Here is a 13,107-nt window from a genome sequence, read left to right as displayed (position 1 = left end):
ACAAATCACTTGCTCTCATCAAGTATTACGAATAAAGCGTGGTGTGAGTAAGTGTGCGATTCAGAAGGTAACGTCGAAGGCAGCTTCATTAACAAGGCTAAAGACTCCATGACCCCAAAGATCCCATGTGGGCAGTACAACAGCTTTTGGAGACTTGTCCAGAAGACTATGTTGGCGGCTTAACATAAGAAAAAGCCATCCTTAGTAGGGATGGTTGAAATTGGAACCATACAACTTTCGCTTGCCAGTAAAAGTTTATTCGATACAATAATACCAAGTTTGTCAATGGGTGGCAGAGCTATGTCTATCAATTAGCGTATTCTATACTTTGGTAGTGTTGTCATTTTATTAGTGATGCACTTGATTTATGCATCGATGTGTACATAGGGACATGCTGGGGAGGCAATATGCTCATATCTGCTGCGGCTGCTTGTCTTTTGGAATCTGGGGGGTTGGGAAAGGTAAAATGGGAAATCATGCAATGGGTCTTTTTGTGCATGTCGAATATTTCTACTTTGATTTACAATATCCGGGAACGTCTATCATCAGTATTTTGGCAATGGAGGACCTGGACAAGGCGATACATATAAAAAGTGATGATTCTCAGATGTCCCATTATGGTGATGGAGGGCTGTTTCATATACCGGGTATGTACACGTTGCCACAAAGGGTTATAAACAACCTTTAATTTCGTGGTCATTGTGACCTCTTCTCTTAGTAGTATGATAACCGCCATAATAAGATGGACCTCCTCCTCCTACATCGTATTTATGAATTACATTGGCTCTCTCTTTCATCGAGGTCCAAGGGGGGGAGGTTTGTTCATAAAGGAGTATGTGCGTATGTTAATTTGGATAAGGCATGTATGACAATGAGTGTAAGTACAATGATCGTCAATGGTTTATTGTTGTGGAGAGAGAGCAGAGAGCGGAACGTTCCGTCCGACGATGAAGAATGGGCGTACAAGAATGAGTTTCATGCAGCTGATGGTCAATGTTCCTTTAAGACCGATATCAACAAATAAACAAGAGAGAGAGCGAGAGATCAATCAACAAAGAGACATGATCTAAAAAAGGGATCTGTAGGGGGTTTCCACCTATATGACTAGGACCGAGATGTGTCATTTGGTTCAAAGGGATGTATGTGGATGTGTGTGTATGTTTTGTGTGTATGTGGGTGTATAATCCCCTTTATCGTACCCCCCCTCTCTCTCTTTCTCCATACAGCTTTCTTCCTTTCTCTTTTTTTTCTTGCTTCTTATCCAACCTAATCCCCCCTTTTTTCCGTCTATCTTGCAAGAGACACACAAAGACATATGCAATCGCTTTCACGTACAACGCCATTCAAGGTCATCAATCCCAATGCATCGCCACCTGATCTCATTACTACCATGGAGGCCAAAAAGCTTGCATCGCCACTACAGCGACAGCAGCAGGCGACGCCTTTGAAAGCAGCAAGTGCAACACAAAGAGCACCATCACAGCAGCAACAGCAACAGGCTTCTCCCACCAGTGCAGCATTTCTATATCAACAGCAACAGCAACAACAAATCCAAAGGCTTCAATACTTTCATTCTCGACCTCCAGTTTATGTGGCTAATCCATCATTTGGTTTACAAGACTTTGAGCTTATGGATACACTTGGTAAATTATGAGACCCGTTTTTCTCCAGGGGATTCAGATGCAGACATGTGTCTATATGAGCGGACGAAAAAAGGGGGGAGGGTCGATGGATTTGTATACTCATTATCATTGTTTATCAATATCATCAGGCACAGGCACTTTTGGACGTGTTTATCTTACCCGTTTCCGTACTACCAACAAGTATTATGCCATGAAAGTATTGAAGAAATCAGAGGTGGTTCGATTGAAGCAGGTGAGTGGGTCTGGAGCTATATATGAAAACAAGGGGCGGGGGAAAGGATCATGATGAAAACATGACGTCTGGGGCAGTGTGTATGTATGTGTGTGATGACAATGTGATGTGGCGCACGTGTGGTCTCTAAGTCTCCATGTTATTGTATTAGGTTGAGCACCTTTTATGGGAAAAGCAAATCCTAGCATCGGTCCGGTTTCCTTTTATTGTTGATCTGTAAGTGCATCATCGTTTTACATACTCCCTTCCTCCTCTTTCAATCATTGTTGATGATGATGCATTCCTACTATTATTTAGCTTTTGTGCCTTCCAAGACAATACCAACTTGTACATGCTACTCGAATACGTGGTGGGCGGTGAATTGTTTTCACATTTACGACGAGCTGGCCGATTCACCAATGACATGACCCGCTTTTATGCATCCGAAATCGTCTTGGCTATCGAATACCTTCATTCAAAAAACATTGTCTATCGCGATCTCAAACCAGAGAACCTCCTTCTGGATCATCATGGACACGTTGTGCTCACTGACTTTGGCTTTGCAAAGCAAATCGATGACAGGTATTTGAAAAGTGGAATGCATACAGCTTTGTTTTGACCATGAATGAGTTTTTAGGACATGGACATTATGTGGTACACCCGAATACCTTGCACCCGAAATCATTCAAAGCAAAGGCCATGGCAAAGCAGTCGATTGGTGGGCACTTGGTATCTTGATATTCGAAATGTTGGCAGGGTATGTAACTCGAGAGGTTGATGGATACAAAAGCGAAATCACTCATCATCTTCATTTCTTAGATATCCACCTTTCTTTGACGACAACTCCTTTGGCATTTATGAAAAGATCCTCACAGGCAAGGTACAATTCCCAAGTCATTTTGACGCATTGGCCAAGGATCTTTTGAAGCGATTGTTGGTGAGCGATAGGACAAAGCGGCTGGGTAATCTAAAGGTAAAAAAAAAGAAGACCTTTGAATGAGACGTGACGACATTGACATGATGTTCAAGGGTGGATCGGATGATATCAAACGACACAAATGGTTCCGTGGTGTGGATTGGATTGGTCTATTGGAAAAGACTGTGCGAGTAAGTCTTTATCATATCCTTGGGAAAACGGTAATGTGACACAAATCATGCAAATAGGCACCGATCATTCCAAAATATCGACATCCTGGTGACACTAGCAACTTTGAGCAATACCCCGACAATCAACTTCCTGAACAAGATCCAACAGGTCAAGATCCTTACAAGGACAAATTCCGTGCTTTTACATCTTGAGGGGATTCCCAATATTCATGTTTCTTTTATCAACACTTTGCTCCATCAACATCATCTCTATCTTACTATTACTATAGCATATTCTTTTCATTGTTGGCTACCATCATTTTTACTTGTTGCCCTTTCTCTTTTCATCCACACACACACAAATTCACATCCCTGCTTTTACTTGGTTCCATTTATTACCATTACAACAACAAAAATCTTTCTCCCTCTCTCTCTCTCTCTCGACTAGCAGCATACATCACCAAAAGAAGAGGGTGGGATTATTATACGATGGGATGACATGTAAAATGTTGTTGTGGTTGAGAAGGATCAGCGGGCAAACAATGCTTCCAACGTTCGAGTAATTCTTGGAGTCTTGTGATTTGACGTTCGATTTGAGTGGCCGAGTGAATTCGTGATTGATGTAATTGGCGACGAATGGTATGCAGAGCACTATCGACATTGTAGCGAGCGAGATCTGCTTGATTCTTGAAATTACGTTCGAGATAATCATACAACCACTCAATTTCTTTTTCGGTGTATCCAATTTGACGCATTGCATTTTCCTCTTGCTCGTACCAAAACTTGGCAAACGACGCACGCCACTGATCGGTCTTTTTGTTGAACTTGTCGACGGCTTTATCAGCAGCTTGGTTTAATGAATGCACCGCCAATTCGGCTGATCGGGATTGAGCCGCCACTACAGCATACTCGGAAGTTGCTTGGTCACTGATCACCGTGCCCGTATCAAATTGACGCTGCCACCAATGCCATGCACATGAAGTCCATGTACGTACACGTGTTTCTACCCATACACGCCATGCATGGGGATCAATGGTGAACGTCCATACACCTGGTGACGGTGCATAGTCCTTAAAGACTTGCTTGTATTCTTGCAATTTTTCTTCCAATGCATCCAATACACGATCCGCCTCCTTGATACCATGATGTTCCATCAATTCTTGACGAACACGAGCACGCCAACTGGGTGTCCCAATATCTTGCACACGTAACACGGCCTTGCGTAACGTATTAGCAACAGCCTTGTTTTGCTCAACACTGAGAAATGGAACTCGCCAGTATTCATCTTGGCAGCATAGTTGTTGCTCTTGTCCATGGCCACGGAAAAATCGCCGAGCCCATACATCGTTGACGAGTGCTTCATCAAGATCCTTTTGAAGTTGCACAAATTGACTCGGCGTAAGCCGTTCTTTGAGATCATGAAGTTCGCATTCTATCTTAAGTTTGGATAGCTCGCCTTTCAATTCAAGTCGACGCAAGCGTAATTTCAAATCGTCAAGTAATCCAGGCTGTGGTAATGGATGTCGTAGTCTCGCTAGTAATTGCTCCACATCACCTATACAATAAAAATTGTTTGTTGGATTCAAACTCTGTGTTTGGGTTATAGTAGTAGCTGCTAACCTCTTGTGCCAATAATGCACACACAAGCGATCACCAAAAGTAGTATTAGAATACGCATGAATGTGTAGTATAGTAGGGAGTGAGAGTGAAAGGAAAACGAAAACTTGGCGGTCAATAGGGCGGTCCTTTGTTGGAGAGTATGAGAAATGCAGCGGTTTCACTTTATGAATCCGAGACAACAATTGTCAATAGGCACATGATTTATTCGTTCAATGTATGGAAGGGTATGCGCTACTTCTTTATGAAAAAGAGAACATGGTAAAGTATATGGGAGGCTTTTTTTAAAAGAAAGGGAAAAGGGAATGGATCAAGAAGGTATCTTTATGTGTGTAATTAGGAAGCGGCTATTTGTATGGCGGTTTCTTCGGGTACGACATCATCCAAAACACTGCTGCTGTTGTTACTACTGCTTGCCATGCTGATACGGTTGCTGCTTGTGGTGGGCTCACCAGCATGATTAGATGACGATTTGTTGGATTGTTGAGGTGGTGGTGGTTGTAGCAAGTGTGGATTGCGAGTTGACATGTAACCTCCTTTACCACCAAGATCCAAAGCACCAAGTACGGTATGATAAAGGAACTTGTACGACCAAACATTGCCACGCATACGTCGAATATCCACAATGTATAAACCAGGCAAGTTCTTGATCTTGCATACTTCGATATCAAAGCGCACTTCCTCGCCTGGATCCACCACAGGATCACCATAAATCAATGATGCATTATTATTATCTTCGGCTGCCGTGGTAGTGGTGTTGGTGGATGTTGTGTTGCTAGGATTGTTGCTAGGTCGTCGTAAAAGTTTACGGAAACGTGGGCCACCATTCATCCTTCGCTTTTTGGGATCCGTGGATGATGAAGGTGATGGATGTTGTTGTTGACGACGTTTCCTACGCACACACTTGAGCTTGTATTCACCATCATCCTTGACATCAATGCCAATCCTGAGCAATGTTTGCTTGACTTCCAACAAGACTTGTTGTGGTCGTCGTGATGTCAATGCATTTTGAGCCACAGCACCGTGATACGTGCGTAACTTGCTGTCATTGAAATCGACACCATACGATCCAAGTGGTTTGTTTGTAGTAGCAGCAGTAGTAGCACCGCCATGATGTAATGGATAATTGTCTCGCGTGGCTACATGAACAACAATGAATTCATGATCCCTTTCTTCAATGCTCATTGTTTTACACTTACCCATTGGTTTCTTTTTGAACCAATCCATCAACTTTTTGCCAGCGCTCTTATGCTTGAATTCCTTGCTGGATGGATCAGGTGATGTTGGACTAGGAGGCATACGACTGACAGGTTGCTCAGAGGCAGATGGCATAGGTTGTCTCTCATCATCTTCCTTGACGACCTTGATACTCGGCTTACTAGCACTGCTAGCAGATGATACAGCAGTTGGACGATTGGATGAACGTCGACTGGAGAATGATATGGTCTTTTTGCCAGTCTCTGAATCCGTTGCCATGGGATTGACTAGCAAGCTAAGAGCCTTGCGACGTGTACCACGCGATGATGATTGTGGAGTAGGCGTAGAGGGTTGTGGTGCAGGGGGACGAGGCTGATACAAGCTTGCGCGTGATGGATCACGTTTATCCTTGGATGGTGTTTGTGGTAATGGCTTATGCTCCAAATGACCAACACCATTGGGCGTACTCATAGTCGATACAGGTGATGTGGTTGTATTAGTCGTCTCCATCATAGCTGGATCATGTTGTTGTTGTTGTCGTTGAACACTTGAAAGGAATTTGGCATGCAAGATAGAGCCTGATGTTGCAGGAGAAGATGATTGTTGTGATGGAAGAGCTGAAACGGGTCGTTTGGAAGAGGATGGAGTAGTCTTTGGAAGTAGTAAACTCTTGATACGATCACTTCCACGCTTCTTACTGCTAGCAGATGGGCGTGGTTGAGGCGTGGTGGGAGGTTCTTGTTGCTCATCTACCATATTGGTATCTTCTTCAACTTCGGTAGGCTCGTGTTGTTGTTCCATAGGCTTTTCTTCAGTACTGATATGTGCTGATTCAGGTAATTCGAGTGATGATGGGTTGTTGTATGTACCCTCTTCCTCCTCCTGCTCCTCGTTTGTAGCAGCAACAATTGGTGTTTTGTTGTCTTCGGCAGCGAGTTCCGAGATTGATTCGCTATGCACAAGATTCTCCTTTTCTTTTTCAGAAGGACCACTTGAATCAATATCCATGCTATCTTGGGGCACCATTTGATCATCATCATCATCATCCTCATTCGTAGGTGTAGCCATTCGTTCCTTTGATTCAGGCACCACGCCATCCTCTTGATTATTATTGTTCATGTCAACGGATGGTTTGTTGTCAGGTTGAGCTGGTGGAGGAGTAGGTTCTTGAACAGGTGTAGGCAATGGCAAGTCAGCTGTGCTCTCAGCTTCTCGCTCAAGCTCATGAATCGATCGATGGAACAGAGAACGGTGAGGGCTGAGCCAAGGGTGATCCATAATGGTTTCCATAGTACAACGCTTTGCAGGATCTGGAACAAGCATCTTGCGCAATAAATCGCGTGCTTCAGGGCTGACATAATCGGGGAAGGCAAGCTCGGTGTTGAGGATATACTTGTAGAGCAAATTGATATTGTCGCCATCAGGGTTGGCAGGATCATCATCAAAGGGCAGGTATCCACACAACATGGCGTATAAAATAACACCGCATGACCAAATATCGACAGCTGAACCCACGTATAATCCTTCGCTGATCACAAGTTCGGGTGCCGCATAGCATGGTGATCCACACGATGTTGACATGAGATCATCCTTGGTTGAAGAGAATTGATTTGCAAAGCCAAAGTCGGTGATGATAACGCATCTATTCCGATCGAGTAGCAAGTTTTCCTAAATAAAACAAGTGTATAAGACTTGATGGCTTCTCAATGGCTGATGATGATGATGTATAAACACATACCAACTTGAGATCACGATGGATAATGTGCTTCTGATGCATGTAATGAACGCCGCTAATGAGTTGAGCAAAGAGTCGACTAGCATCCTTCTCCTTCAAGTATCGATGCGCCAAGATGTATTCAAATAACTCGCCACCTAGTAACAAAGATGATTGTAAGTGATCAAAGGGGCTAATTTTGCAAGTGAGAAAGGCACATGAACATACCTGAAGCGCATTGAAGAATAATGCCAATGTATCGTTCAGTCTCCAGGACGTCGTATAGTTTAACGATATAGGGGTGTCGCACTTTCTACATGATTTTGCCACGGGAATGGCTTGTGAGCACGTGTTTGTATCAGGCACACACACACAACACCCCCACGCACCCACCCACACAACAACAACAACAATCAAATGTGCATATTTACCCTTAAAACGTTGATCTCCCGCTCAACTTTACTCATCCTCGTGGTCGAGTCAATGTTATCCTTTTTAATCAATTTGATCGCCACCTAACATAATAAAGCCATGTGAGTCATTTGTGTGTATGAGATACACGCACACACACACACATACACAAAACACAAACATACCTCATGGCCAGTTTCGATGTGGATGCCCAATTTAACCTTGCCAAATTCACCTTCACCCAATGTTTGTAATAACAAGTACGGACCAAAGACGGTAGGTTTACGACCAGGAGGTGGATGATAGTGGTACAGCTGATAATAATATTGCCACCATGGTTGCTCGGCTGCTTGAGCCAAGAGTTGTTGTTGTTGTTCTGCCAGCTGTTGTTGGTGTCGAAGCACAGCATGTTGTAACTCACTAGGCATAGCTGTAACAGAATAAGCACGCTGTTGTTGTTGTTGGTGCCTTGGAGAATAAGGTGCAAAGCCTGGTGATGGTGGCGGTGGCGATGCATAATATTGAGAGGAATTGTAATAGTTGGCTTGGGTTGTTGTCGACTCGGTCAGTGTCGATTGAGGACGTTGACGTTGCTGTTGGTGGTGGTGTTGTTCCTGGCCAATGTCATCTTGTAGCAATGGGTGTTGAGGTTGGTTTGGAGGTATTGAAGCATGGTCGACCGTCATTGCGTGTGGAATAGGGGCATCTGTGTTGTCGTGATGAGCAGAGGTGTTGGTGTTGGAAGAAGGAAAGGATTCCTGCGCAAGCGGGTGTATCATGCTGGTGAATATGAAATTGGAAGGCACTCAAAAAGGGGAGATACACAAAAGGGAAAGAAGAGTAGTAAACCGCTTGAAACGAATACGGGATGCAAGGAGAATAGTACGATTGTAAACGTGTGTGTGCGTGTATGCGTGTGTGTATGCGGTAAATGGGAACAAATGAATAATAATACTTTGTCGGCTTACAGGCACATGTAAGGATAGTTCGGAAAAGATGTTTAAAGAAGAAAGAGAGAAAGAGAGAGAGAGAGAGAGGATTACTTTATGCTTACGAGTTCTCGTTGTCTTTTTGATTGCCACACACAAATATACACAACATATACACAACACACGCGTTCTTTCTCTCTTTTTCTCCTTGTTATTCTTATATCTTGCCCGTCTCATCAAACTCTGTCATCCATAAACTTTCTCTTCTCAGCAAGCATTGGGTGCACCACCATTTGAGCGGATCCAAATCAAAGTTACACACGCAATTCGATTGCCACCCGCGTCTGGCGTTCAGGGTCACCATTTATAGATCGTCTTCATGAGCCTCTCACCATTTTTGCCTACATCACTCGTTTGTCTTCAATCCCATCAACCAAAACCCTCCTCCACCTCATTTTACAACGCATGTACTTATTCTTCTCACACACTAAACTGCATCTTGTTATTAACCATATGCGTGACCTTGTCACTTTTTGCTCTCTCCACTTTACATTGTATTCAACCCATTCTACTACCTATTGCAAAAACCATGTTGCACAACAGCGGTGTATACAACTTGTTGACAAGTCGGATAATCAACATCACGCAAAGCGAACGAGAGAATCACCCAATGCCTTGGATAGGTGTTTGTGGAAAGCTAACATGAGGATGACAAATAGACGACATCATTGCCTACTACTACTATGATGATGTGCTTTAGTGTCGTACAGCCTTTGAATTGCTATGGGGTGATCTAAATCACCGTAACTGTCATTCGGGCCTGGTGATGATACGTACATGGCATGCATCATTACCCGCGGCTGCTGCTGATACATAGATTGCATCAACATATGACTACACTTGATCTTCTTAATGCACAAAAATCATCCAAGAACGATTTTATTCCCCCTCCCTTATCAAATAAACCCATTCCATTATGCTGTCGCAGAATCAGCCACTATGTATGTGTGTGTACAAGCCAACCTTGTTATCATGGATCAAAAAGGAGGTAGATGACGCCTATCGCAAAAACACGGAAGGATCGGGAGGAAATGCCGGGCCAAGACTGCTTTGTTATACTCATCAACCAAATGTTTACCTTTCACCCGGACTGTCTTTTATATATTAATCATGCATCACATGCATGCTGCGTACACACATATACAAAAGTAGCAAGTCCAAAGGGATAGGTAATCTTGTGTACAGAGAGTGTGTGTAGCTTCTTGGCTTAACCCCCTTGTGCATTGTGTGCCAAAAACAGCATGCCCACAGACTTGAAAGCCCACATGTCAAGATGAAATGATGCGAGGATGAGATATTGTTGCATGTAAAAGTGGAAGCATTATACTACTATTACATACATCAGATGCAAATCGGACGTTGTTTCAAGAGCGCACCTGGTTGATATTTGAATGTGTCAATAACCATATCCGACAAGGTGATGATGTATTACCATCATCATCAGCCATCAGCAAGAAGCTGTTTATAGCAAAAGTGCGGCACAGGCGTCAAAGCCAAGCTTACTTTTATGATAAAGAAAAAAGGAGGTGATGGGAAAGCACATAGCAAAAAGAGGAGGGGTGATGGTTTCCTCTTTATGTATGTTGCTATATTTATTGTATGGTGGAAAAGTCGCATGTTGCTGCATGCATGCACGTCCTTCTTGTCAATTTCTTTTGGCTGTCCCCGTATGTTCTCTTTTTGACAGGTTATCAAGTTGGTGGGAGACACGGTGCCACAAGACAACACTTGGTTTTCGCTTGGACGTAATTGCAACAAACGTAAACTGTCAGGTTGATGGTGGGATACATACACGTCAACATGTGGGGGATTGTATATGTCTTTACATGGCTGATTGTGCATCCTCCTTTTTTGCTATAAAAAGCAGAGTGCCGGTCAAGCCCACCATCACGAGAGACGTTGATGCTACTAAAGCAGTGCTGAGCGATATTTCAACAAGCCCACCTTTCTTCTTTAATTTCTTCTCTTGTCATTGCTTTCCATATTCATTCTCCTTTTTCTTCTTCTTGGCTTCCCTCGTCCACCATAATACATCAACAGCCATGCACACTCAACAACACTTTCACCCTGTCATCCTCTTCCATGACCAGCAAGTCGCCTATGGTGACCCTTATTACCAACCCATGATTCAAATTAAAAAGGAACGTACAAACGAGATGCTTAGAGTCAACAGCCAATGGTGGCAGCATATAGCAACATCAATGATGGATGATGGCAACGAGGATGATGACACCCTTACCACCACTGGCACCAGCAACAGCAACAGCAGCAGTCCTTTATCTACGGCATCGTCATGCTCGTCATTGTCTCCAAAACCATGCTTGACATCTCCCTTACATCATCAGCAGCCATATCTGTCACATCAGCTTGCTGCTGTATCTGAAAAACCAAGACCAACAACAAAGATTACCAAAGACACAAGGCCATCCATGTCCACCACCAATCATGTCAAGCGTCGACGCGGCAATCTACCTAAATCAGTCACCGCTATCCTAAAGCAATGGCTGATGGACCATTTTCAACATCCATATCCCACTGAACAAGAAAAAATGATGCTATGTCGTAAAACGGGCTTGACAGTGAGCCAAATCAGTAACTGGTTTATCAATGCTCGACGACGCATCTTGCCATTGGTGCGTATGTCTCACCATCAACAATAATCATCACACCGCCACCCATCATCGTCGTTTGCTTTACCAACAAAAAAGCAGAACCCCATTGTCACTCGTTGTCTGTATCTGTACCACGTATTACCAAGACCCAAGTCGTGTGACCCAGCTCCCCATTACCCGTTTTATATATATACTACACACGCACGCATACATATTTCTCATCATCTACCATCCTCCCGGTATCGCATCCTGTCTAATGTATTTTTTACACGCTTTATCATTTCCCATAAATGTTATACATTCATTATCTACTTTTTTGTTGGGGTGATGAAAGAGCGTGCGAATCGATCTGCTGCATTTCATTAGATTAGATATAGCATTCTATATCACCACCACCCCTCTTCTATCACCTTCCATAATGGATGTGTATTATAAAGCACACGTTGTGTATGTGTGTGTCAGCAGCCTAGACCACCCGTCGCAGATTCTGTATATCGATAAGAATGGATAGCGTGCCTCACTCGGCTTCGGTTCCGGTACGGCCCGTTGTTCAAAAATGGGCGATGTTGAGATCAAAAGGAGAGGAAAGAGTGAAGCTGAGAAATGAAAAACGTGTATAAGTCACCAGGTCCAAATGAGTGTTCATGCATGATCAAGAAGTCCGTTCATTTGTTGGCACGCATTGTGGACAAAAGAAAATCGTTGCGGATCTCCAATGTGTGGGACAACGCATTGTCCAGGTTACAGTTTGCCCGTTTTGGGATGATAGGGAGAATTGATCTGCTACATCTTGCTGATTACAATAATGATGTATGCATTGGTATGCGTGTGTGTGTGTGTGAGAATGATATCAAGAAACGCCCATTGTCTGCTGATTGTTTGTGTGTATAAGAGAGAAAGAGAGAGATGTATCTTGTACACGCTTGCACGCTAATGGTAACAATTGTTGGGGAAAGCGAAAAGGGTTACAGATCCGACGACCCAATGCGGTTTAACACTTGTTTCTTGCAACATGGTGTGATAAGATCATGGACGCACGCACACACACTTCTGCAATGTAAAACAAACAAAAGGTCGGCTATTGTTGGTCGCTGGTTGCACCATCATCTCGGATAAGTATACAATAATAGCGACATCCCTGTATAAGGTAAACGAGTGTGGAGCAAACCTTGATACCCAAACAACCGCCAAAACCTTGATAATACGATAGCAACATTGAAAAAGCAAACCACCACCATCCTTTTCATTCCAAAGGAGATCGAATGACAAGGGAGATAATGGCTTCAAAAAAGGTATGGCAAGTATGCAGCTACTCTCTCTACCTTTATGCTGGTACACTCAAACCAGCAATAGTCTCGACTCGTTTTAGACCTCCTTGCTTTTACTGTGCCTCTCTTTTAATTCCGGTTTGTTTCCCTTGGATGGCAGGTTGATAGGCAATAGAGATCTTTATCACCATGTTGATATGGTGTGGGAATGCATCTTTCTCCTCCCTCCCCCAACCATAGCAAACAACAAAAAAAAAGTTTTCACTTGTATAACAATAGGATATTATCTGATATCCACCCACACTGCCGGTTGCTTTGACATACATAAAAGGTCCCTATCAGGGTGCCACACCACCAGT

The 13,107-nt window shown here is 43.4% G+C and overlaps 4 protein-coding genes across 4 annotated transcripts; 2 read left to right on the top strand and 2 right to left on the bottom strand.

Annotated features, from left to right (window-relative positions):
• Positions 1-1,315: 1,315 nt before the first annotated feature.
• On the top strand, positions 1,316-3,153 carry O0I10_001746 (uncharacterized protein; the record flags this gene model as incomplete). The annotated part of the gene is made up of 8 exons (XM_058481838.1): positions 1,316-1,643; positions 1,772-1,875; positions 2,027-2,091; positions 2,173-2,436; positions 2,492-2,611; positions 2,674-2,827; positions 2,884-2,961; positions 3,019-3,153. The coding sequence occupies 8 exons, from the start codon at positions 1,316-1,318 to the stop codon at positions 3,151-3,153; spliced, it is 1,248 nt and encodes a 415-aa protein (XP_058347695.1).
• Positions 3,154-3,422: 269 nt separating this feature from the next.
• O0I10_001745 (uncharacterized protein) lies at positions 3,423-4,618 on the bottom strand (the record flags this gene model as incomplete). Its single annotated transcript, XM_058481837.1, has 2 exons — positions 3,423-4,495; positions 4,561-4,618. 2 exons carry the CDS (start codon positions 4,616-4,618, stop codon positions 3,423-3,425), a joined length of 1,131 nt encoding a protein of 376 aa, XP_058347694.1.
• A 275-nt stretch (positions 4,619-4,893) lies between these two features.
• On the bottom strand, positions 4,894-8,565 carry O0I10_001744 (uncharacterized protein; the record flags this gene model as incomplete). Its single annotated transcript, XM_058481836.1, has 6 exons — positions 4,894-5,696; positions 5,757-7,422; positions 7,493-7,626; positions 7,697-7,781; positions 7,900-7,983; positions 8,065-8,565. The coding sequence occupies 6 exons, from the start codon at positions 8,563-8,565 to the stop codon at positions 4,894-4,896; spliced, it is 3,273 nt and encodes a 1,090-aa protein (XP_058347693.1).
• A 2,345-nt stretch (positions 8,566-10,910) lies between these two features.
• Positions 10,911-11,528, top strand: O0I10_001743 (uncharacterized protein; the record flags this gene model as incomplete). Its single annotated transcript, XM_058481835.1, has 1 exon — positions 10,911-11,528. The coding sequence occupies one exon, from the start codon at positions 10,911-10,913 to the stop codon at positions 11,526-11,528; it is 618 nt and encodes a 205-aa protein (XP_058347692.1).
• Positions 11,529-13,107: the final 1,579 nt, after the last annotated feature.

Source organism: Lichtheimia ornata (genome assembly GCF_029851405.1).
Source record: "Lichtheimia ornata isolate CBS 291.66 chromosome Unknown scaffold00004, whole genome shotgun sequence".
NCBI classification, from domain to species: Eukaryota; Fungi; Mucoromycota; class Mucoromycetes; order Mucorales; family Lichtheimiaceae; genus Lichtheimia; species Lichtheimia ornata.
Note: the sequence above shows the minus strand (reverse complement) of the source record. Positions and strands in the feature narration are given on the sequence as shown.